The 22351-nt window shown below is 33.4% G+C and overlaps 2 protein-coding genes across 4 annotated transcripts in view; both read right to left on the bottom strand.

The window, feature by feature from the left end:
- LOC128222478 (fibrinogen C domain-containing protein 1-B-like) lies at positions 1-16020 on the bottom strand. Of its 3 annotated transcripts, XM_052931495.1 has the most exons (14): positions 14193-14329; positions 13160-13303; positions 12540-12677; positions 11564-11710; positions 10764-10907; positions 9103-9237; positions 8019-8153; positions 6973-7113; positions 5240-5371; positions 4320-4484; positions 3013-3143; positions 1604-1700; positions 622-786; positions 1-301 (listed from the first exon to the last, which is right to left on the bottom strand). In XM_052931495.1, the coding sequence occupies exons 1-14, from the start codon at positions 14287-14289 to the stop codon at positions 27-29; spliced, it is 2046 nt and encodes a 681-aa protein (XP_052787455.1). In that variant the 5' UTR covers positions 14290-14329; the 3' UTR covers positions 1-26. The 3 variants fall into 3 exon arrangements, with proteins under 3 accessions (XP_052787455.1, XP_052787457.1, XP_052787456.1); XM_052931497.1 differs by lacking the exons at positions 12540-12677; positions 13160-13303; positions 14193-14329 and adding exons at positions 15268-15405; positions 15881-16020; XM_052931496.1 differs by lacking the exon at positions 8019-8153.
- Positions 16021-16105: 85 nt separating this feature from the next.
- LOC128221684 (fibrillin-1-like) overlaps positions 16106-22351 on the bottom strand; it is a 48012-nt gene continuing 41766 nt past the window's right edge. Inside the window, exons 29-33 of the mRNA XM_052930285.1 lie at positions 22151-22270; positions 21476-21604; positions 20993-21130; positions 17456-17587; positions 16106-16125 (exon numbers count right to left, since the gene is read on the bottom strand). Of these exons, the coding sequence (XP_052786245.1) occupies positions 16106-16125; positions 17456-17587; positions 20993-21130; positions 21476-21604; positions 22151-22270 (539 nt within the window). The remainder of the gene's footprint in view (positions 16126-17455; positions 17588-20992; positions 21131-21475; positions 21605-22150; positions 22271-22351) is intronic.

Raw genomic sequence — 22351 nt, forward strand, 5'->3', positions numbered from 1 at the left:
TAAAACACAAACGGTGAGTCATAGCGTTAAAAAGACCGACGAATCATCATTTTCGTCTTTTTCAGACTTTCACCATCAGCGCGCTCGAAGCTCAAATCGATTATGCCCTCGTGCATTCCTTTCGTGCCAGGTTCGACGTATTTTCCGTTGAGGTTCTTCGAGTAACAGTTGTTATACCACCAGCCGCCTTGATGGGAACTAGCACAACTGCTAAATTGGTTTTGGTCACGGTCAATGTCCTTGGTTGAAAAAGAACTGCCGTTTTCTTTGTTTACATCTGCCATCGATATTGCTGGTGACACTGGAATAAATAAAGAGCTGGTTTCAATGTGACCAGATTGATAATTTTATAACCGGAATGTGTTTTGCCGTTTTGACAAATTGTATTTGGAACACCTTATAACTTCTTGGTTGAACATTTGAGTTCACAAATGGTACCGTTTGAGTGCTTGAGTCGTGCATTTGTACTAAAGTTGTTAAGTGTTCAATTATTTAATGCGAGCATGCGAAATATTTGTATTAAAAACCAATACACAATTATAACATCATGATACATATAGTACATGTCAAAAATATATTTTTATATAAGCTATTGTATCTAAGACGCCGTAATTTACATACTTCCGAGAGACATTGTTCGATTGCCAACACTCAGGGTATAGAAAGGACGATCAGAGACGCTAAATTGCTCATAAACGTCATATCCGGTTGTCCCATTCGCGGTTTCAACGTCAATGCGAAGCTCGTACATTCCCGTGCCAACCATCTCGCGAACAAGGCGCAGACCTGAAGAAGCATTGCACATTAAACTAATTTCACTGCAAGAGCAGTACAGAACGGAGTAAATTGCTATTACGTATGTGTGTATTATATATTATATTGAGTTCCCTCCCCTGTATTACCTTATTTTCTAAAGTATTGTTTAATCTTGTTCCAATGAAATCAAACCCAGTTTATAAGTGTTTTTACTTTCATATCTGTGTTATATATGTGTGTAAACTAGTAATTTACGCAAACTATAGCACACTTACTTTTAACTAAACTTAGTTTATAAACAAAACATTATTCCAGGTATGTTTTACGAATTGATTTTCATTGAGACCTGGTGCATTCTAGTTTGATTTTTAACTCCACATATACTCCGTTGAATTTTTGAGGTCTATTACAAAAGTATTGAGCTCCCGCTCAAGCCTAAATACCCTGTTTAGAAGCACATGATAAGGAATCAAAACAAGATAGCCAAAAGTATAAAACACAACAGACAGACCACACGCGCATCAAATTAGCTTTGTCAATAAATTATGAGGGAACTGCATTCTGAGCTTTTTCGTGAAAAATACGGAATCTTATTTAAGTCAAGAAATTGTCAACTAACCGGGGGAAGGACAACTTGAAATCAAACTTTAAATTTAAATTGGTCAGGAATTTAAACTTCCAACGAAATATTGAAAAGTTGGAAGATTTTGACTCGATAGTACTTGCGCCAATGTCAAGTTGACTAGCAAGCGGAGTACACAAGCTAACATTTGTGCGATAATATATTTATAATTTCGTTCGCATATTCGCGCCGAGAAACTATCCTCGAAAGAGAAAGAAACACTACCTAACCAGAATTCGCCATAAGCTCGTCCAAAACCATACTCATATTCTTCGAAATTCCTGTTGAAATCCTCAGAGCCGTCTAATCGCCGTTGAAAAACCTACAACAAGAATATGATATACAAACATCAGGTCCAAATATTACGACCAGTCTCTAGTCCGAGTTAAGACTCAATAAACCTATTTTATTAAAAGGCCTAGTTAAAAATATGTAAGGCATGAGTATCCCCTGCTGTGCATCTCCTGCTTTTTGCACTGGTGTCATAGTAGGGGCCAATTTACTATGTATTCGCTTATTGGGTCAGGTCAATTTAGGGTCCATTTCTACAATTAAACCTCCAAAACAGCACAGCAGAATACTCAGATCGGAGATCTGAAATAAGGGATCAAGGCTAGTAGATTAAGATCAATACATAGAGGTTGTGTACTGTACACATTTTTTTTTTTTGGGGGGGGGGGGATTGACTAATAGAAGACTTAAACTAGGCCTTAAAGTACAAAAAATCGTTTTAATTCAATAACAACTATACAATGTCATTTACGAATTTTCATCTTTAATACTCATCTAGAAGGAAAGTTTCAATGAAATGAAGATTTATAGGTCTGAGTCTTGAGTCTTAACACCGCCTTAAGAGTGTTCGTAATTATGGCCACTGGAGCGACGCAAGACCAACACACAATATAAGGTATGGAACTGGACGTATTTTACAATTTTCAGGCTACACTCTCACAGATTGACCGTTTTGACATTTTTATTTTATTTTATGAGTTGGAAAAAGCCGTATGTTTGCGTAAATGTATGTACACTAGTGATATAAAACTGTACGCAGTATATTAGATCCCATTTTTTCATATTGACTTTTGAAAAGTGATATCTTATGACTTAATACGTAAGTAACGCTTTAAGAAATGTTTTCCAAAAAAAGAGATACTTTATATTGTGTGTTATCTTATATGATTCAATTTCAGGCATTGACGTCAAAATCAGCTAATTCTGAGACAAAATAAAATGAAAAGTCAATTTGTGCAGATTTAAGAAGACTCCCAAATTAAATGAGAGTGTAAATTATACTATTATTCTAATTTAACTAATAATGTATTTTATATTATATTATATTTGCCAAGGCGTAAAGCTTTGATGGCATGATCTAATTTCTTTTCTTTTTTTAAAAACCCATCACCAATTGGCTTTTTTTTAAAGAAACATCGCTCATATATTACCATACGACACCTCCTCATCTATCTAGGAATTATGTGTAAAAGCAATAATAACCATACCTTTCATCCACCACCGGACGTTTCCATGTCACCAATTGGCATTAAGTTTTTTTTTTTTTAAGAAACACCGCTCGAATCACCCCATACGAAACCTCCTAATCTATGAATTATGTGTAAAATCGATAATAACCGTACCGTCCATCCACCGCCGGACGTTTCCATGTCACAGTAGACCATAATCTTGGCCCTTGTTCTCCGTGTAGTGATCATGTATACACCGGAAGTGTTCTGTTTCCCGGATGTAAGCAGGTCAGAGCAATCAATATCTTAAAGTGGTTAAAATAAAGTGGATATCGTACAGTAACAAGGTGACAGCAACATAAGCAACCAGTCCCTTATCTTTAAGAAAGTTAAGCGTAACAAGCTTTAGTATGTTTTCTATTGTACAATTCTCACTTAAAGCTGCACTCTCACAGATTGAACGTTTTGACACTTTTTTATTTTTTTGTCTTTGAACGAGCAATATTTTGCGACAATGTTTTATGCATTTTTCTTAAACCGTAAGTAATGGTTTAAGCCATAAAACATTAATTTTCGAACGGAAGTATGAATATCTACGATCTGATTTTTGTCAGCAATCTTATATCATTGGTTTGAAGATATTTACCTAAAAAAATGCTCTTTCCAAGACAAAAAATAAAAAAAAAGTTTTAAAAAAGGTAAATCTGTGAGAGTGCAGCTTTAGGACTAGTTTTACTTAATATAAATAGTTAATCGTGATTGTCGTAAAACATTTTCAACGATTTAAGATATCAAAGAAAAGTTTGAAATTAAGCTAAATGGAATAAGACACTTTAGACTATTACCCTATAGTTTTTTCGAAAATGTTTTGGCCGAGCTCAAGAACACTATTTTGATGTGATGTTAAGTTTTAAAGGTAGTAAGGCAGATTAACCCATTTGGATCTGTAAAATCAAGTTTCAGTTAGTAATTTGGCCCTTCTGAAAAAAGATACACCTGGACCTGATTAATTACTTCTTTGTTCGTACATTAACATACAATGTAGTTTGAATATGTTAAATCATTTCTGTTATGCACCAGTCAATTGTAACCACGGCCCCCAAGTCCGGGGGTATACCGGGGATAGCCGGGGAAATGGGCCGTGTTTTTACCTTCCTGGTGGCCCCGCAGTGGCGGGTGTCTGCGGTTGTTTTGTTCTCACTCCAAATATAGCAGGGAAATTGGCCTTATATAGGGTCCCTTGGTGCGGGGGAATTTGGCGGGTTTTTTTACCAGCAGATCGTTCCGGCAGGACGGAGATTTTGCCCTGGCTTGGCTGGACCGAAAGTCAAAGTCCCCGCTATTCCACGGACCTGGGGGGGGGGGGGGGGGGGGAGATGGAGGGCGTGGTTACAAATGACTGGTGCATTATTGCGACGTATTATAACACATGTGTGATATCGTTTATAGTAACTTCTGACGGAAGTTTAACGTTTACATACAAACACAAGGGTTTCCCTGGCAAAGTCTATATTCATGTGCATCGCCTATACAACGGTCACCGTGGACATCTCTTTTGGAACAAGACCTGGTCCGTGTCTGCATTCCTACGTCACATGACACAGAACATGGTCCCCATGGTAACCACTGTTCCCATCCATCGCTCACTGGTTAGAAATTATAATATAAACGTAACACAATGGGTCGATTGTTTAAAACATTGTTTAAGTTAAAGGCCTAGTTTAAGGAATGTTTGACATGATAATTCCCTGCTGTGCATCTCCTGCTAATTGCACTGATGTCACAGTATGGGCCAATTGCCTGATTATTTGGTTATTTTCTCAGGGCCATTAAGAGTCCATTTCTATAATAAAATATCCAAAACTGCACAGCAGGTCACTTATAAAAGGATATAAATAGGCCTATAACAACGTTGTTAACGGCATCGTTGTTAATTGTCACATTTTTGATACTAAGAGTTTAACGGACGCTTTGATGATTTGAAATATTGCAATATTTAGTTAACAGCTAAAGCTATGCTTTCTTTTTTAAAGATTACATCACATGTTAAAAAAACACGTTTAAAATTAACAAAGATGCCTTTTACAACGTTCTAAAAATAGGATTTATATGAAATACCATCATCTTAGTTGCGTTGACAGTGTCCGTTAAAAACATAAATAATACTTTATATTTATCACAGAAAATTATCCGAAACTGTTTTCTTAATGTGCAAAATTTGTCTAAAACAACAACTATATTTATGTATTGAATGTATTTTAAAATAATTTTGAAAATTGTTAAACTAATTATTCGTATTTGTTTTTAAAGTATTAACTACAAACGATATTAAACTGTGGTATGAGACTGAGGAACATACACAAATGGCATTATATAAGTTTCCCGCGTTACAAAATCATACCGTCTTGGCAGAGGCCGCAATATCTCGGACAAACTTTTCTGGCGTTTTCAACATTTTTGCAGATCTCGAACAACTTGTCACCCGTTGCACAGTCGAACGAAGCCTCATCATGACAGTCGGTGTGCAAGTTTTCTAAACAAAACATAAATCAAACTACATGTAGTACCTATCAACAAACTGGCTGCGGTCGCGTTAACGGATTAAATTAACATTTGATTAATTAAAAGGGACTGGATTAAGTGGTCGTATTGCTGAATAACGGGATGCCCTTTATTTCGGGGTTTACGACCATTGAATCATAGAGGAAAAATATCGTGTCTAAAAAAGTTCGATCTTATAAGCGGGTTGGTCGTGAAAACTGGGTGGTCGCAAATAGGGTGTTTACTGTATTATCAAATAACAAAACATCATAGCTAAATTAAAAGGGACTCGTTCGAAGATTGCAATTTGGCAAATGAATTTCTTAAAGCTTTTGAAATTGAGTTCTTTTACGTACATTTATAAACAAAGACATAACAGTAACTGGTAGATACACATTCGACATAATTTTTACACCGAGCCTTAAAAGATTCATTTTTCTATATTTTTACCGACGCATTTTGGCATAGCCCCTATTAAATTCATTTGACGTAAATAGTGACACATATCGCTATATTTTTTATCTACTTTTATTGTTATTTTGGGGGTTATTTTTTATACATATTTATATATATTTTTTATTACTCCCAAATAAGATTTGACACAATTAATACAATTGTTTAAATATACCAGAAAGGATGATTAAATGTGGAAAACAATGGTTCTTACAAAGGATTCCGAGTTTAATTTGAAAGAATTGTGCAGAAAACATGTAATTTCTACCTTATGAGACACAGTAAATCTTTCAGCATTCACCAATCATTAAATATTTTGGGGTTTTAAGCTTTTACATACACTGTTATAATCTTGTTATCAGTAATTAATATTTTCCATAAATGAATTATTTAGTAAGTAGTTAAAGTTTATCACTTAAAATTTATGTTTGTTATACATGTGTATGTATTGATTTTGAATAAGAGTGTGGCTTTAAAGCTGCACTTTCACAGATTGATGTCACAGTAGGGGGCAATTTCCTGTTTATTCGTTCAGGGCCATTTAGGGTCCATTTCTATAATAAAACTGCACAGCAGGATACTCAGATCAGAGACTTGATAAGACAATTAGGCAATGAGATCAAGATCAATACACAGAGGTTGTTTACACTACATGTTTTATTGTGAAATACACTTATACATCTCTTTTAATTTAAACATGTTTTTTTTAGAAATCGACTTAAAGCTGCACTCTCACAGATTGAACCTTTTTTCAACTTTTTTTTATTTTTTTGTCTTTGGGCGAGCCAAACATGCAAAAATGCATGGACAACAGTGATATAAGACTGCTGACAAAAACGTTGATAGCAGATTTTCATATTTAAGTAAAAAAATATGTTGTTTTATGCATTTTTCTTTAACCGTTAGTAACGCCGTTAGCCACAATACATTAATTTTCGAACGGAAATATGAATATTTGCGATCTAATCTTTTGTCAGCAGTCTTGCATCACTGGTTTGCTGATATTTACCTAAAATTTGGCTCATTTCAAGACAAAGAAATATTGTCAAAACGGTAAATCTGTGAGAATGCAGATTTAAGGAAAACAAAAGAAATGCATGTAACTCTGAGTAATCACTTCCAAATATGCATTATACTTACGTTTTATTTCGCACGAAGAGCCATCCGCTGACATTGTATACCCAGACGGACAGACACACTGATAGCTTCCCTCTGTATTTAAACACGTCTGCTGTGGGTCGTCACAATGCCATGAATGTACAGACTCGCACTCATTAATATCTGAAATAAGGCGGGATAATTTAAATTTGAAGATCACTGGTTACTTCAACATTTTTCGCATTTCAATCAATGGTTGATTACAATGTTAAGTGCGCATTGATTGAAATGCGAAAAATGGTGAAGTAACCAGTGCACTTCAAATTTAAAGTGTTCTTGCATTTAATGTTTTGGGGTAAGCCTCGTTACTGACGTCTTCGTAAATAGAGGGAAATACACAGGCCAAAGTAGTGCCTTACTTTAACGTTATTACTTTTTCTATGAAGTCATATCAAGCTTCAGTGCGCGCTGATGTATGATTTAGAACTGAGAACTAAATAAGATTTACAAAAAAATATCAATTCTATTTCATTGATAAATATCAATAATCCATCAAAAGTCATATTTTTTTTATTAAATATATCAATTATAACTTTTATTATGTATTTATATTGAAAGGTTGTCTTTATTTTTTCTTAATAATACGCGGTTAAACAAATGACATCGGTATGTTATCGAATAGTCAAACCCGATGCTACTTTCTGTATTAAAGAACTGATTCTTTTTATTTTGTAATTTTATTGAATTATCAAATAGGTCTTAATGAACAATATATCAATGTTTCAAATTCGATACTGACACGAATGTGACGAAAATGACCGTCTGTAAAAATCATTTTAATATATAATGATGCTCGATTTAAGGATAGTCATATGAAATGACTATGTTTAACCAGAAATGAATAAAAAACTGGTAAATGCTAGGATTATGTTTGTTAACAACACATTATTGCACTATTAAATGGATAAATAGAAAACCACTCAAATAATATAAAAGTATTTTCCTTCAAATGGCAATGAAAGTTTTTTAAAGTTTCGTTTCTAGTACTTCGTTAATTCACAAAATTAAAAATCGAAATCATTGCCTACCACTGCAGAACTTATGAAGACCATCATGGCTGGTGTTATTAGTATAGCCGTGCTTGCAATAACAGTCCCATCCTCCTTGTGAGTTTTTACATGCTCCATCACACGTGTAGGTATGGTTTTCGCATTCATTCAAGTCTGAAAAATATATTGGTAGCATATATTGGTAACCGTATATTACCTTTTTTCATAATTCAATTATAACAACATCGGATAAGATAAATGCTATTTTTCTTTCAATGAAATATCGCAATATTTTAACCGACTTGGCTCTAAGAGCAATATTTTAAGAGTTGCGTCTTTGAAATAATTTTCAAGCCATGTGCACGCTGATGTTTGATTTAGAACTGAGGGCTAAAAACGATTTACAAACAAAAACATCAATGGTTTTTTACAGTAAAATATCAATTTTATTTCATTGATAAATTCAATTAACCATCAAAATCATATAATTATGCTAAATATATTTATTTGCGATATTGAACAAAGGCCTTTGTCATGGCATTGTAAGGAAAATCAAAGTAACTCGAATACTTTCTTTCAACCGGTCTAGCACTGAACTTTTATTATGTTTTTTAATGAAAGGCAGTGTTATTTTTTCTTAATAATACGTGGGTAAACAAATGACATCGGTATGTTATCGAATAGACAAACCCGATGCTACTTTCTGTTTTTAAAACGTATTAAAGAACTGATTCTTTTTATTTTGTAATTTCATCTAATTTTCAAATAGGCCTTAATGAATGATAAATCAGTCGTACATTGTTGACAATGTATCATATTCGATACTGACACGAATGTGACGAACGTGACCGTGTGTAAAAATGATTTTAAGATATAATGATGCTCGATTTAAGGATAGCCATATGAAATGACTATGTTTAACCGGGGATGAAATTAAAAACTGGCAAATGCTAGGATTATGTTTGTTAACAACACATTGTTGCACTGTTAAATGGATAAACAGAAAACCACTCGACTTGAAAATAAAAAGTATTATCCTTCAAATGGCAATACAAGTTTTTTAAAAGTTTCGTTTCTAGTACTTTGTTAATTTATAAAACCAAATATAAAAATCATTGCCTACCACTGCAAGACTTATGAAGACCATCATGGCTGGTGTTTCTAGTATAGCCGTGGTTGCAATTACAGTCCCATCCTCCTGGAGAGTTTTTACATGCTCCATCACACGTGTAGGTATCGTTTTCGCATTCATTCAAGTCTGAAAAATATATTGGTAAACGTTTATTACCTTTTTTCATAATTCAATTATAACAACATTGGATAAGATAAATGCTATTTTTGTTTCAATGAAATATCGCAATATTTTAACCGACTTGGCTCTAAGAGCAATATTTCAAGAGTTACGTCTTTGAAATAATGTTCAAGCCATGTGCACGCTGATGTTTGATTTCGAACTGAGAGCTTAACAAGATTTACAAACAAAAACATCAATGATTGTTTACAGTAAAATATCAATTTTATTTCATTGATAAATTCAATAAACCATCAAAATCATATTTTTTGTTAATTATACTTATTTGCGATATTGAACAAAGGCCTTTGTCATGACGTTGGAAGGAAAATCAAAGTTACTCGAATAGTTATTTTCAACCGGTCAAGTCCTGAACTTTTTTTAATGTGTTTTTATTGAAAGGCAGTGTTTACTTTTTTCTTAATTTTACATGGTTAAACAAATGACATCGGTATATTATCAAATAGACTAACCCAATATTTTTTTATGTTTTAATAGTCTTTCATTTATTTTAAAAGTTCATATTTATTTCACACCAAAGATACGTTTTTTTCGAAATATGCTTGCTTGTTTTATATACAATTTTCGTATGAGAACATTCAGTATGCTGAAATTGTAGAAACTTTTAAGAAGAAACTGAAAACACATTATTTTCGAGACTTTAATGCATTATTTTAGAGACAGTTACGAAAGTGTATTAAAGAAATGATTTTATTTTTACTTTGTAATTTTATTGACTTTTCAAAAAGGCTTTAATTAATAATATATCAGTTGCCCAATGTTGACAGTATTTCAAATACTGACACGAATTTATATTAAGTAGACTTGACATCAATCAGAATTGTCATTATTCAGAATTGTCGTTAACCGGATAGGTCGTAATCCGGATATGTCGGTGACCGTATTTGTCGTAAATGTGCAATCGTGTGTTTATTAAGCTAGGTCGGACCGTATATACCATATGTTATTGCATGACGATACATTTACACAGTTTATAGTAAATAAATTGACAGGAAACCCGATAAGCGTACGCTGTAAAAAAATAAGTTCATATGAAGAACAAAGTTACCGGTACAATTTTGTGTCTATTACATTTTGTCAGGACACTGCAATTTACATGTTTTGTTCAGTTTTAATAAACAATTTAAAGCGTTATTATAATATCTGCAGTATTTTTTTAGGAATACTTTTGAAGCATTTTCATTTCTGATCCTATAATGAAGGTTATCGTATGCATTTTAGTTTTGGTATTATGAAATAGACTGCCAATCGATTGATCCGTTGTACCACGTCGAATTGCTTATGTAAACACACAACAGATAATTGTATGATTGTATGATACGGATTCAGTTAAACGAAAACTCTGTCCAGTTTTCCATATTTTATCATTAAATCATGCATTGATTAAGACGGAAACACAGATACAAATGAAATTATATTGCCGCTGTTATATTTAATGTCGACATCTGATTAAAAACATGGTGTTTCAGTACCTTCACAGATTATAATTCTGTCCAATAAACGGTGTTGTGTAAAACCCGGAAGACATGTACATTCAAAACTTCCAATTGTATTGCTGCAATTGCCAGTTTGATAATTGCCACACACGTAGTCTGGATCTGCACATTCATCCTTATCTGCAAAGAAAACAAGATATTTACTTGCTGGCTGATATGAAATAATTGAAACACTAACTTATTATCATTACTATCAAGTACAATACAATGAACATATCACAGAAAAATAAATGCCTAGCCAGATATGTACTTGTTGGCCTAGAATAAATAGGTGAAGCATGAACTAGTTATTATTAATACCATTAACATTTCAGAGAGAAATGAATGCATAAACAATTCAAAAGTATAGCATTATACCAATATGTATTCATTCATTCAAACTCACAATCTGACACAAGAATGTTCACAAGGTTTTTTATTTACACACATGTTAGATAAAATAGCATGAACACACATATGTATATGCCATCATGCTCTTTTTGTAATGTATTTATATAAGTTTAGGCCTCGCTGCAGTATACACACAAAACATAAAACATGTACTTTTAATTAAGTTAAATTGTTTTTGTATTAGTATGTGTTACATATGATCAATTTAACATGAGATCTTCTAAAACATTAAGTTTATATAGTCAAACAAAAATACTAATTTCGTTATATTCATCAACACATTAATCAACAAAATACTGAAGAAATTTACATACATTTGTGAATTTGTAATTGTTTAATGGGGTTTAATCTTCAAAAGTTATATACATTTTAAAAAATAACCATACCTATACAGAGAGTAACTTTATCCGATGTTCGATTTGCGTGAAACCCATCACTGCAGGTGCATTTGTAAGAACCATTAGTGTTTTCGCAACTCCCTGTGCCGTTGTTTCCGCATTCATAATCACTAGCAGTGTCACATTCGTCTATGTCTGGGTGAAAAAAATGGACTTTGTTTCAGTATCATTTATTGACAGTGACAACTCAAAAACATATTAAATACTCAATACTTATTGCTACACATTTTGTTCTCCAAAATATTGCTACTATATAAATTAACAATATATATCGGTAAAGTTATTTAAATGCATTTAAAGCATGTGTGGTGTTTATACTTTAAGTGTCTTTTTACCTGTCATTTGGGCTCTTACCTCGTGACTCTAAACAATGTTCAATTTTGAATTTTCAAATAATGGGCTTGACGGCATATAATTAATAAAGAGCCGTAATGGGCTTTTTATTGATATGAATGACATTTTGGACCGTATATATTGCAGTTAATGCTACTGAAAGCATGTTCAACATGGCATTGCGGTTTTCGTTGCACAAGTAAATGCATACTTTGATAAGATTTACCTGTTACGTTTTTACTTTATTCAAGATTGTTGGGATAAGAGTGAGGTTTGTGCACGTAAACTGGTTTAAACCCCCAGTAAATTAACATTTTACCGACCGTTCAAAGGCGGCACTAAACAAACCTTGATAAATATACCTAGTTTTTATATAGAATATGTGCACTGTGCTGTTTGAGGAGATTTGTGCTGTTTTTTCTTGTTTGTGACGTTTTGTTTTTGTGTTCTATGTCTTAGGCTTTTACCCTGTGCCATTAAACGGGGTTTATGTTTAAACTTTTGGCTACTGAGCCTGGTTCTGTAGTTTTTCACAGAAATATTTAACTTGTATTATATGAATATATTTGTTTACAAAACATAATAAATATGTATACAAGTTAATACAATATGAACTACTAATTCCTCTTACCTTCACATATGAAATTAAACTGACTAGAAGCAGAAGAACTCTTATAGCCATTCCAACAGCTTGCATAATAACCACCAACAAGATTCACACAGGCTGCGTTCTCGAAGTTGTAGGAGGTATTATGACACTCGTCTATATCTGTGAAAGAAATACTGTAAATTACGATCTGTTTCTATGCCTTACTTTTGTTGGTTGATGCTACTTTTACTCCCTTCAAGTACCATGGAATTACGAGTGACATTGTAATCATTTGGTTACTCGATTTATGAGTTTCAAGACTACTGAACTTTCAAAAGGCAATGCAGAAAATGATTATTAGTCAATAATTTTATTTGGAATTTCGTCAACAGTAATACAAAATCGTTGTTGGTATAACTGTGTGTAAATATGTTTAAAAATAATCATAAGGCAGTCAAAACCCCGTCCACTGGCCACAACTTTTGAAGATGAACGAGCAATGAATCATTCCGTCTATCAATTTCATGTATAGAATAATAATTTGTAATGAAAACAAATCATATACGAGTATTACATAGATAAGCTGACGTCAGAATTGATGACAGTTCACTTCATATTACATTTCTAATGTCAAATCTTTTACCAAACAGAAATCATTGTACCTTGACAAAGTGTGATTTTTTCCCCTGAAAACGTAGCATAATACCCATGTTTGCAGTTACAGTTGTAGGTTCCATTACGATTTTGACAAACTGCAGAAGTGTTGTCTCCACACACATACCCTTTTGTGTTACATTCATCGATATCTACAGGAAAAAGTTTAATACAACTATAACATTACTTTAATTCAATCAACTGAATTTTGAAATATGCTGAACACGTATTTACTATAATGTTATCTGGCAGCCTGCAACAAAAACGTACAACCAATCCATTTTAGGTTTGAAAAAAAGCCAATCCGGGTTGCTGTTGGTTTTTTTTTTTTGTCTTCTTGATAATATTCATCCAATATGGTTTTTTTAATCTTTCTTCTAATTTTACTTATCAACCCTTGCAGCCAATACATATTTTAAGAGTATGTTCTTGACATTGGGTGGTCAGATCTTAAATACAAATTCAGGCATGTATTTGTACTTATTCCCTATTTTGCATTCAGTTATTAGCACATGCAATTTATCACATTGAGCATTGGAAACAAAAACAATGCAACATTTAACAAAAAAACAAGAGCATTTCTTTCGAAATTTTGCTCTCGAATTTTCAACGAATAGCATGTTGCAATATGTTACTATATTGTACATGTGTGCATAAATGCATGTACAGCTACATTACAGGACAATTTTAACATTTTCAATCTGATTATGGGTAAAACAAGATCAGAAAACTAATTCACATGTTCACGTGCAAAAAGCCTTTGGCAACATCTTTATCAACATCAACTGTTTGGACTAAGGGAGTATTACTGTGTATCCTGTTGCTGATATCTTACGACTAACAGTTCACAAGGTACAACTTTGTTTTTACCGGTTAATTTAACTGTATGAGTATACCTATAAACATTTTAACCGAAACAACATGACGTACCATCCGTGTTACTTTGTTTGCCTTGACTTTATTTCGCAACCTCCCTTTTACCAGTTGTTTGCACCATAGGATTTTTATTATAAAACTTGTTGCAGATACCGAAAGACATACCTTTGCACGGCGTTACTTTGTTGGACGTGTTACTATTCTGATACCCTTGTGCACATTGACATGTGTAACCGCCATTGGTATTAGTACAGTTTCCCATTTCAGTTCCACCGCACACATGTTCTTGAGTTTTGCATTCATTTATGTCTGAAACATGAATTCAACTTTTTTTTATTATTATTATAACAATGCCATTACACAAAACTGAGAGAAAAGTTTGTATAGAAGCCAATAGAATATACGTGATAGCAGGCCATTGGCATTAGTAACTGAACATTTGACAACTCTAAAAAAAAATACTCAATACTTATTGCTACACATTTTGTTCTCCAAAATATTGCTACTCTATAACTTAACAATATATATCGGTAAAGTTATTTAAATGCATTTGAAGCATGTGTTATGTGCTTATGTGTGGTGTTTATACTTTAAGTGCCTTGTTACCTGTCATTTGGGCTCTTACCTCGTGACTCTAAACAATGTTAAATTTTGAATGTTCAAATAATGGGCTTGGCGGCATATAATTAATAAAGAGCCTGAATGGGCTTTTTATTGATATGAATGACATTTTGGACTGTATATATTGCAGTTAATGCTACTGAAAGTATGTTCAACATGGCATTGCGCTTTTCGTTTTCGTTGCACAAGTAAATGCATACTTTGATAAGATTCACCTGTTACGTTTTTACTTTATTCAGGATTGTTGGGATAAGAGTGAGGTTTGTGCACGTAAACTGGTTTAAACCCCCAGTAAATTATCATTTTAGCGACCGTTCAAAGGCGGCACTAAACAAACCTTGATAAATATACCTAGTTTTTATATAGAATATGTGCACTGTGCTGTTTGAGGAGTTTTGTGCTGTTTTTTCTTGTTTGTGACGTTTTGTTTTTGTGTTCTACGCTTAGGCATTTACCCTGTGCCATTAAACGGGGTTTATGTTTAAACTCTTGGCTACTGAGCTTGTTTCTGTAGTTTTTTACAGAAATATTTAACTTGTATTATATGAATATATTTATGTATAAAACATAATAAATATGTATACAAGTTAATACAATATGAACTACTAATTCCTTTTACCTTCACATATGAAATTAAACTGATTAGAAGCAGAAGAATTCTTATAGCCATTCCAACAGCTTGCATTATAACCACCAACAAGATTCACACAGGCTGCGTTCTCGAATTTGTAGGAGGTATTATGACACTCGTCTATATCTGTGAAAGAAATACTGTAAATTACGATCTGTTTCTATGCAATACTTTTGTTGGTTGATGCTACTTTTACTCCCTTCAGGTACCATGGAATTACGAGTGACATTGTAGTCATTTGGTTACTCGATTTATGAGTTTCAAGACTACTGAACTTTCAAAAGGCAATGCAGAAAACGACTATTAGTAAAAAAAAGTATTTGGAATTTCGTCAATCGTTATTGGTATAAATGTGATCTTATGTAAATATGTTTAAAAATAATCATAAGGCAGTCAAAACCCCGTCCATTGGCCACAACTTTTGAAGATGAAGGAGCAATGAATCATTCCGTCTATCAATTTCATGTATAGAATAATAATTTGCAATGAAAACAAATCATATACGAGTATAACATAGATAAGCTGACGTCAGAATTGATGACAGTTCACTTCATATTACATTTCTAATGTCAAATCTTTTACCAAACAGAAATCATTGTACCTTGACAAAGTGTGATTTTTTCCCCTGAAAACGTAGCATAATACCCATTTTTGCAGTTACAGTTGTAGGTTCCATTAAGATTTTGACAAACTGCAGAAGTGTTGTCTCCACACACATACCCTGGTGTTTTACATTCATTGATATCTACAGGAAAAAGTTTAATACAACTATAACATTACTTTAATTCAATCAACTGCATTTTGAAATATGCTGAACACGTATTTACTATAATGTTATCTGGCAACCTGCAACAAAACGTACAACCAATCAAATTTAGGTTTAAAAAAAGCCAATCCAGATTGCTGTTTTTTTTTTTTTTGTCTTTTTGCTAATATTTATCCAATATGTTTTTTGTTTTATTTTTACAATTCTTTCTTTTAATTCTACTTATCAACCCTTGCAGCCGATACATATTTTAGGAGTATGTTCTTGACATTGGGTGGTCAGATCTTAAATACAAATTCAGGCATGTATTTGCACTTATTCCCTATTTTGCATTCAGTTATTAGCACATGCAGTTTATCACATTGAGCATTACAAACAAAAACAATGCAACATTTGACAAAAAACAAGAGAATTTCTTTCGAAATTTTGCTCTCGAATTTTCCACGAATAGCATGTTGCAATGGTGTTACTATATTGTACATGTGTGCATAAATGCATGTACAGCTACATTACAGGACAATTTTCACATTTTCAATCTGATTATGACACAACAATGGTTTCCGTAATCATTTTCCTTTATAGAGAATACTATTTATCGGATGAGTCGAATGCGAGGGTCATATGTTATTTAAACACTAAAAATAACATTAATATTAGTTTCTTTAAAAATAAGGGGAAAAACTGTTTTTCCCTGTTGACGTCGGCACACTCGGTATACATGTTTAAATAGCCAAAATAGGTCTCAAAACTGTTTACATTTTTGTAATACGCTTATAGTCAAGTTAATGCATTTTCGTAGGTTAATAACAATTCAAAACATAAAATAGATTTTGATAGTGCATAAACATGGATCAGTCACCAAACATTATCTGATGATGAAACAATTTTTCCGCAAGTCGGAGATAACAGTACATAGATAATGCTTTAAGATTACTTGTGTTTACAAACAATCGCCACATGTTAAATGGATTTAATTCATGTTGAAAGTGTTCGAAGTTCTGAACTGCACCGGAAAATAATTCATTTATGTAGTAAGTGATAAATTTTCATTCACCACAGGAATGGAATTAACTATCGTTGAATGACGCACAATTTTCAGCATTTGCGGGTAGGGTAAATGAACATGATTGTTTAGGTCGGTTGTTGGCGGACTATTGATAAGATCCTGAAACATTATTTGTGCTTTTTCTCTTTTTTTTTTTTTGACATTTTGAAATAAAAAAGTCTGTTTCGCTGTTACATGACCAACTGACTGTAAATAAACATCACATGGACTACTGTCCTAATACACTAAAATATACACGGCACATTGTTATTGGACCGATTTGTATGCGGGTGCCAGGATAAAAAAAATCTTATTTATCCTTTGGAATAAACCGTTATATTATTCCTCAATGTTCAAGCACCTACCTTTGCAAGAAACAATCATTCCGTCTGCATATATCTCAAACCCAGATTTACAGTTGCATGAATAGTTGCCCGGGCCGTCGATACAGGTTCCATTTCCACAGATGTCGTCGTTATCATGGCACTCATTTATGTCTGAAATTTTAAGTTAGACATGCAGTACACATTCAAAATTACTTAATATGCTTATTACCGGCAGATAACAATATTCTAAGTGGGTCTCCATGCTTCCGCAACGGGCCCGGGCTCTGGTTAACCGATGTAGTTTTGATAGGATACGATGGTACTTGGCGATTGATTATTTGGTCTACTTTTGTTATGTAGCTCATACGATTCGATTTACGGCACACCATAAAGCCATGAAACATGATTTTAAATTACCGTTCGAATGCACACATTTCAGAATTTATTCACTAGCCATTAAAAATATCGATTTTTTTCATTAACAAGAGGGCCCTGAAGGTCCTGAATCTCTCACCTGATCCAATAAAGATCATAAACAATAACATTTTGATCAAGTTCCATGAACATATGATCATAAATGTGGCCTCAAGAGTGTTAAAATACTTTTCCTATTATTTGACCTGGTGACCTAGTTTTTGACCGCACATAACCCAGCTTCAAATTTGGCCTAGAGCTAATCAATATAAACATTTTGGCTAAGTTTCATGGACATACAGTCATAAATGTGACCTCTAAAGTGCTAACAAGCTTTTCCTATGATTTGACCTAATGACCTAGATTTTAATCTCACATGAACCAGATTTAAACTTGACTTAGAGATTAATAATATTCTGACCAACTTTCATAAAGAAACATTTATAAAAGTAACCTCTAGAGTGTTAACAAGCTTTTCATTAAATTTGACCTGGTGACCTTGTTTTTGACCGCATCTGATCCAAATTCGAATCATGACTAGAGCTAATCAATATAAGCATTCTGACTAAGTTTCATGATCATACAGTCATAAATGTGATCTCTAGAGTGCTAACAAGATTTCCATATGATTTGACCTAATGACCTAGTTTTTTTCCACCATTGACCTAGATTTAAACATAACTTAGAGATTTCTAATATAAACAATCTGACCAACTCTCATTAAGATACAGTTATAAATGTGACCTCTAGAGTGTTAACAAGCCTTTTCTTAAATTTGACCTGGTGACCTACCTTTTGACTGCACATGACCCAGATTCGTTAATGGCTTAGGGGTAATCAATATAAACATTTTGATTAAGATTCCCGATGATACAGTCATAAATGTGACCTCTAGAGCGCCAACAAGCTTTTCCTATGATTTGACCTTATGACCTAGTTTTTGATCGCACATGAACAAGTTTTAAACATGGCTTAGAGATGATTATTGTTAACATTTTGACTAAGTTTCATGAACATACAATCATAAATGTGACCTCTAGAGTGCTAACAAGCTTTTCCTATGATTTGACCTGGTGACCTAGTTTTTAATTGCACATAACCCAGATTAAAATTTGACGTGAAGATTATTAATTTAAATCTGACCATATTTTATAGAGATACAGTCATACATGAGAACCCTAGAGTGTTAACAAGATTTTCCTTCAATTTGACCTGGTGACCTAGTTTTTGACCACACATGACCCAGAATCAAACTTGACCTAGAGAGTATTGATATAAACATTTTGACTAAGATTCCTGAAGATATAGTCATACATGTGACCTCTATAGTGTTAACAAGCTTTTCCTTTAATTTGACCTGGTGACCTAGTTTTTAACCCCAGATGACCCAATATCGGACTCATCCAAGATTATATTGAGGGTAACATTCTCACCAAGTTTCATTAAGATAGTGCCCAAATTGTGACCTCTAGAGTGTTAACAGTCAAATTGTTGACGACGGACGACGACGACGGACACAAGGCGATCACAATAGCTCACATTGAGCACATTGTGCTCAGGTGAGCTAAAATAATAATGTATTGAGCAGAGTTTGACAAAATTTCCGGATCCAATACCTCTCGTTCATAACAACAACAAAGGTTCCAACATTTACATATTTTGGAGTCAGAATTGTGAGTTAATCTATACCTGCGGAATGCATTATCAATTACGTCTCACCTGAAGTTATATTTATGTTATTGAAAATATATTTTTTTGTTTCATACAGGATGGACTAAGTGTGAAGCACATGTGTAAATAAACACAATACCTACTTTCACATTTTGAAGCCAGGCCTACTCCTTTCACTAGATATCCATAGTCACAATCGCAGGACCACGTTCTCTCCTTACATGTTGCATTTCCATGATCGCATGTAAAGTTTGTTACCGCCCCACATATATTGTAACTGGAAGCTTAAATACAAAGGTACATAGGTAGAAATTATGATTTGCATCATTAAAGCATAACTAACTTGATTAACGATAAATTACCCTCATAACATCTTTTATCATTTAGTTTTATACGAACTTTGAGGTTAACGTTCCATGTATCACGATCACAAATATATCGAAAAAGGGTGATACAAGCAACTCTCTATATACATTATAAGTGTCATAACTCCACTTGTATATAACACTATAAGGGAGACACACGCCAAATCCCAGGTGTGTAACATCAAAATGCTTGTAAACATTCCTGTCGTGACAATGGTTCTCACGCATCGCGACATACCAGTGCTTGCACTATAAGCCATATAATTCCAAAGTCAAGGGCCATACTACGGCACCTATAGGGCAAAGCAATAAACAAAACGCCAGGAGCACACCTTCATAAGCTAGTTAACATTTCCGTTCAGGTGTATTACTCTGTTTCATATACTTGCGACTAAAGGCTTTTCAACTTAGTCAATGGCCTCAACGCTGCAATTAGCCACACACAAGAAAAAACAGGTGCACAATTTTTGATGCTGCTCTACATTCCTGTCAAGTCTTATCCATCTCGCTAATTGACTTTCGGACACCCAAGAATACATTCTCGTTGGGCTATTTTTAAAGGCACGTTACATACATTGTTGATATAATCATATCATCTATTTTGAAACACATATCAATGCACTTTGTTGATTTTGAAACTCATTTTCAAAACATCTTCATTAAAAAGAGTTTACAAATTGTTGTGGGGGTACTAGCGAAAGAAGCGGAGACCTTTGTGTCTACGGGCGGGGAAAAATGCCACTACCAAAAATGCAGAATTGTTTATAAAAATATAAACATAATAAAAGTGTAATAACTTGTATCATAAGAGCGAAATTTGGTTACACTCAAATGTTAGATTATGCTCAATAGGGTACCTTAACAAACTCTTGTACAAAGTTCTAGCTTATGGCGACTTGTTTCGTCGCTTTACGTCCGCTTTAAGAAAATGTTCACGATTTTATATGCAACAAACAATTTATTTTCGTCTTCGTAAATAGAAAGAAATACACAGGCCAAAGTAGAGCTTCTTCATTTAACGTAATTACCTTTTCTAGGCATTCATATCAAGATACTTGCCCTTTGAAATAAATATCCGTCTGATAAATTCAGTAGTTTGGTTCAGAGTCAAAATGGAATCACTAACCATGACATTCTATAAGAGAGTTGTTGATCCTTACGGCGGTAGCATCGCTATTACATAAGCAATCCCATGATCCAATGCTGTTGGTACAGTTAGTTGCATTTTTGCAGAAGTAGTTCTTGTTAAAACATTCATCGATATCTGAAAAGACAACTCAATGCGTGGTGTGGGTACATCCATCGTACTTAATATATAATGAACACATTGTATTGATAAAACTGAAAGATTATGTAACAGTTCATGTGTTAAAGCAATGAAAAAAACAGACACCAATATAAATGTACGTCTAATATATGTATCATTTGTTTGTTAAAGCAGAATACTGGGTAACAATATGAAAATATAAAAAAATAACTAACATGACATTTCATGAATTGATATTGAAACATATCATGTTTTGACAGATAAGTTTTTTATGTTTTGATTGGTAACAATCTGCAAGTAATGATAACACTACATGAAACATATGATAAGCATTACATGTACCTTCGCATTGCTCGCTTGATGTGTTGAAAATGAATCCTGAATCACAGTCACAGGAATAGTTTCCAGGGTAATTCGTGCAAGTTCCATTTTTACACACGGCCGCATTAGGTTTTGCACATTCGTCTATATCTGAATAAAATATCAATAAATTTGAGTATGAATGCTTTTAATTTGCATAAGTAACTCATTAAAATAATGGTCACGGTTTTAGAACAGTATAGACAGGAAAATATGTCAGTTATATCTGATACTATGTATTGTAAAGCTCTAGCGTTTATCAATTCAAACAGGTTAGTACAAGTTATTTTTGTTGATCAGTTAATTCTCATTGCATTACAGAATTTTAGTCAAATTGGGGATTTCGATATTTCCTCACTCATTCCATGGTGCGACATCGGCGGAAATTGTAGAGACACATAGTTTCTGCATCTACTACCCGAGTAAGTGAACTTGAATGGTGCCAAGCACATGTTATGTATGAATTAAATTTTAAGAGATGAAGTGACTGCTGTAAACCATGCGCTTCTTGTGTTGTAAAAGGTAACTTGTATCTGTTTGTACGCTGTATTTTGCAAGGTAAGGTTCATGCATATTGCATATCGCTCTTATACGAATATTTAAACAAAAACATGAAAGGACATCTATAATAAATATACAAATAAATGTACAGCGTACCTGTACAGCCCTGGTTGTCAGTTGTCTGTGTATAGCCATGAAAGCATGAGCAGCTGTATGAGCCATTTAAATTTGTGCACATTTGGTCACAAGGCTGGGAACTCTCGCATTCATTGAAATCTACAAATAATAATAATAATAATAATAATAATAATAATAATAATAATAATAATTATAATGATAATAATAATAATAATTATA

This window comes from Mya arenaria, chromosome 16, assembly GCF_026914265.1.
Source record: "Mya arenaria isolate MELC-2E11 chromosome 16, ASM2691426v1".
NCBI classification, from domain to species: Eukaryota; Metazoa; Mollusca; class Bivalvia; order Myida; family Myidae; genus Mya; species Mya arenaria.